This window comes from Lampris incognitus, chromosome 16 (genome assembly GCF_029633865.1).
Source record: "Lampris incognitus isolate fLamInc1 chromosome 16, fLamInc1.hap2, whole genome shotgun sequence".
Taxonomy (NCBI): Eukaryota; Metazoa; Chordata; class Actinopteri; order Lampriformes; family Lampridae; genus Lampris; species Lampris incognitus.
The window spans coordinates 38,837,554-38,842,553 of NC_079226.1; the positions used below are offsets into that span (position 1 = coordinate 38,837,554).

A 5,000-nucleotide genomic window follows, 5' to 3' on the forward strand; every position below is an offset into this window, starting at 1 on the left:
ACAGTCCTATTCTCCTTTATTAATTAAGCAAATAACACAATTAATGATAATAAAGGCAAGGTTGCTAGAGTTAAATCCGGAAGCATTATCAGGAGGACTTTAAGTGCGAATACAAAACTAAACGACATGTTAGGATGGACACGTGCTGTGTTGAGTGATGACATCACTTCCTGTATGTGTCCAAGGACGGAGATGAACAGCGCCAAAGCAGAAAGAAAAGCTGCCTGTTCTGCCTCCCGCTGAGGACGTCTCATCAGACGGGGAAGCTTGGGCGTTGAATTGAAACTGAGCCGTCAAATTATTATCACGCAGCATGCGAAAACGGTTATCTTTGGAGGGGCAGATTTCAACCAACAATCCTGCACAACCCCTTATTTAGGACTTCGGCGCTGAAATAACCTTAATTAATTCATCTCAACTCATCATCAGCCGCTTCTCCGGGGTGGGGTCGCGGTGGCAGCAAGATAAATAGGGCACCCCAGACGTCCCTCTCCCCAGCAACGCCCTCCACCTCCTCCTGGGGGATCCCAAGGCGTTCCCAGATTGGACATGTAGTCCCTCCAGCAAGTTCTGGGTCTACCCCGGGGTCTCCTCCCAGTTGGACATGCCCGGTAAACCTCCAAAGGAAGGTGCCCAGGAGGCATCCTAATCAGATGCCCGAACCACCTCAACTGGCTCCTTTCAACGCGAAGGAGCAGCGGCTCTACGCCAAGCTCCCTCCGGACGTCTGAGCTCCTCACCCTCTCTCTAAGGCTGAGCCCAGACACCCTACGGAGGAAACTCATTTCAGCTGCTTGTATCCACGATCTCACCCTTTCGGTCACTACCCCAAAGCTCATGACCATAGGTGAGGGTTGGAACAAAGACTGACTGGTAAGTTGAGAGCTTTGCCTTCTGGCTCAGCTCCCTCTTCACCACGACGGTCCGGTACAACGTCCACATTACTGCTGATGCTGCACCAATCCACCTGTCAATCTCCCGCTCCATCCTACCCTCACTCGTGAACAAGACCCCGAGATACCTGAACTCCTTCACTTGAGGCAACGACTCATCCCCAACCCGGAGGGAGCACTCCACCATTTTCCGGTAGAGAACCATGGCGACAGACTTGGAGGTGCTGACTCTCATCCCGGCCATTTCACACTGAGCTGCAAACCTCCCCAGTGCGCACTGGAGGTCGCGTTTTGATGGAGCCAACAAAACCACATCATCTGCGAAGAGCAGAGATGCAATCCTGTTGGGAACCTTAATTAATTGTCCAATAAAATAACCTTGCTGGACTTCAGTGTTTACAGATGCAGCACATCTCCATGCACCGTGTCCTGCACAGCAAGTCACGTACTGTTAATGTAATGACGTCTCAGCTGTGTGTGGTTGTGTCATCACAATTTACACAGAAAGACTGCAGTATCTGTAACTAAAGATAAGATAAGCTAAGCTAAGATAAGATAAGATACTTTATTGTCATTGTGCGCACACAATGAAATTTCATTTGGTGACTCTCAAACTGAACAACACTGGATAATATCGTTAAAACTTTTTTTCCGATGATCAGAATGATAAATTAAAAAGTATACGTATGTCTCAGTATGCCGGACACAATATTGAGACTTTTCTCAACTATCATATTTAGAAAAACACATGTAAGTGCACCATCTTTCAAATGGAGGAGTATATCTATAAAAGGGAGGAAGTAAATGTAGATATCCCGGAAGCATTACTCATCTGTAATCCTAATCTCACCCGGCAGCAGATGACCAAACAAATCCTTAATAACACTGAGAGAAAATAGCGGTTACAATGTTACAATTTCATGTAGCAGACGCTACATGAAATTGTAACAAAGCGACGTACGTCAGAGAGTTAATAATACACAGGCAAGGATCCAGTCAGGAGACAACAATGCAAGTAAATGTAAAAAAAGCTAGGTTCAAGTCCGATAGGTGTCAACAGACAGCGCACAAAGGCACCGCATAGGAGCAGGGTTTTTTTTATGTATATATTGTAACAACCATGGATGACTAGACTAGCTAGCCCTTAACTAACGAGTCAGGCCCTTTAGTTGACTGGGCAGCGCAGTCGCCCGTGGTGCGGGCGACCCGGGTTTGCATCCCAGCAGCAGCGGTTCCTGGCTGCCCTCTGAATTCGCTACATTACCCCCCTCCTTCAGGAACTAACTTCGCTAACCAATCAACTAAAAGGTCTGACCCTTATTCTTCTTTTTAAATTTATTTCTGATTTTTCCCTTTTCTCCCAATTTAGTGGCCAATCGCTCCCTATTTTAGTTCAAACACCCACCCTCGTACTGCATGCGTTCGCCAACTGCATCTCTCCAGCCGGCAGTCTCGAAGGAGACGCCTTGCCACTTCCGTGACAAGGCGACTCCAGGCCGAACCACTGCTTTTTCCAATGGAGACGCATTCATGTGACGAAGACAAGACAGCGTTGCCAATTATTGCTGCTTCATCGAGTCCGGCCATAGTCGGATCTGACGAGACCGGGGTGCGAACCCCAGTCCCCAGTGGGCAATTGCATCAACACAAAGCCGATGCTTAGACCGCTACACCACCGCGGACCCTTGGGTCCGACCCTTCTTAAAGGGTCCGACCCGCTAGCCCTTGGCTAGCGAGTCTAGTCATCCATGGCCGTTACACTACCCCCCTCCTTCGGGACGCGCGTCCCCACGCTTCAGCATACCAGCTCCCTCACGCCTCTGGGTGCACATGCTTCCGATAGCCTCACGGTCTCACCATCCCACTTCTGACATCAATGTAGTGAATTCAGGGGGCAGCCGGGGAGCGATGCCGGGTCACCCGCACCACGGGCGACTGCGCTAACCAGTCGACTAAAGGGTCCGACCCGTTAGCCAAGGGCTAGTGAGTCCAGTCACCCGTGGTCGTTACAGTATTAATACAACCAGGTGTGGAGGTGTTTGAGAAAGAGCTGAGTCTTTAGCTTCTTCTTACAGATCTATATGTTGCTCATCTTGTAGACGAGCTTAACTTATAGATCATCTTAATGATCTGTAAGTTCTACATGTTGTGACGCTAACTCCTTCCAGCGACGTTTCTAAGACACACAGTATCCTGCCCCCAGCTGTCCCGCTGGGGGCAGGGGGCAGATTCCTCACTAGTGACCCTCTGAATACCCAGTTACCTCCCGTTAGAGCCCAGCTCCTGTCTCCAGCTGGGATTTGTAGGCTGTGCCCTCTGACCTCTGGGACCAACCTCTTTATGACCTCACCTGCACCAACACCAGGCCCCCCCTCCACATTTAAAGCAGCACTAACTGAACAGATCATAAATAATCATGAAAAGATCTCGACGCTCTCAAACCCTGTGGCTTTGTGAGCCGCCTGAGGCCGTACCTGATGTGGAAGTTCTGGATGTTGACGTTCTTGTAGGGCGCGGTCTTCCTCTGACACCACAGCAGCAGGCCCTCTTTGGCAGACGTCTCTGTGGTTGGGTGGACAGACACCAACACATACACATGTAGTAACATCAAGGACGACTAACAGGAAGAAGAACTTTTCCCTACACAGCCCTTTACATAAAGGAGGTGCAAAGTGCGCAGCAGCTCAAGCACAAAGACGACTTTAACAAGATCAGCACGACAACATTAGGCCAGCAACAATGGCAGAGTCTTTAAATGTCTTTAAAAGATGATAGTGATTAAGTTGAGGCCCACAGGTAATGTTCTGATCAACTGTGGTCCTCAACCTGGACCTTGGAACAACGTGTGCAGTCTGACCCCACCATCTCAGGACCAGTCTGGCTCGTAACAGGTACCTAACAGATACGCCTTGCTGTGAAATGCTAACGTCAACCCCGAAGTGCGTGCCACGGAGTCTTCAGAGCCCAGTGTGAATGAGCAGACCCTGGACCGGTGTGATGAGGAGCTGCCAAGCTCCCGGGCTGATGCCCGGCCCGTCAGGGTGATCCCTGGCTCGGAGCAGCCCAAGTAGAGGAGGGAGAGTGTGAGGCTGTCTGAGCATCTCACCCTCTCTGCAGCCTATCAGGGCAACGCGAGCCGCACGGCACCACAGCCCATCAAGTCATGACAGTAAAATACTCTCGACCCTTCTGCAGTGAACTCTACCACTGCAGAACCCTGGAGACTGGACTACACTGCAGACACACTGGACTACACTGTAGACACACGGGACTACACTGCAGACACACTGGACTACACTGTAGACACACGGGACTACACTGCAGACACACTGGACTACACTGTAGACACATGGGACTACACTGTAGACACACTGGACTACACTGTAGACACACGGGACTACACTGTACACACACTGGACTACACTGTACACACACTGGACTACACTGTACACACACTGAATTACACTGTACACACACTGGACTACACTGTACACACACTGGACTACACTGTAGACACACTGGACTACACTGTACACACACTGGACTACACTGTACACACACTGAATTACACTGTACACACACTGGACTACACTGTACACACACTGGACTACACTGTACACACACTGGACTACACTGTAGACACACTGGACTACACTGTACACACACTGGAGACTGGACTACACTGCAGACACACTGGACTACACTGTACACACACTGGAGACTGGACTACACTGCACACACAATGGACTACACTGTAGACACACTGGACTACACTGTACACACACTGGACTACACTGCAGACACACTGGACTACACTGTAGACACACGGAACTACACTGTAGACACACTGGACTACACTGTACACACACTGGACTACACTGTACACACACTGAATTACACTGTACACACACTGGACTACACTGTAGACACACTGGACTACACTGTACACACACTGGAGACTGGACTAAGCTGCAGACACACTGGACTACACTGTAGACACACTGGACTACACTGCAGACACACTGGACTACACTGTAGACACACTGGACTACACTGTACACACACTGAATTACACTGTACACACACTGGACTACACTGTAGACACAC

General features: G+C 49.7%; 1 protein-coding gene across 1 annotated transcript in view; it reads right to left on the reverse strand.

Annotated features, from left to right (window-relative positions):
- actn1 (actinin, alpha 1) overlaps positions 1-5,000 on the reverse strand; it is a 75,652-nt gene that overhangs the window by 25,480 nt on the left and 45,172 nt on the right. The window contains 2 exon segments of the mRNA XM_056295456.1: positions 3,215-3,284; positions 3,368-3,455. Of these exon segments, the coding sequence (XP_056151431.1) occupies positions 3,215-3,284; positions 3,368-3,455 (158 nt within the window).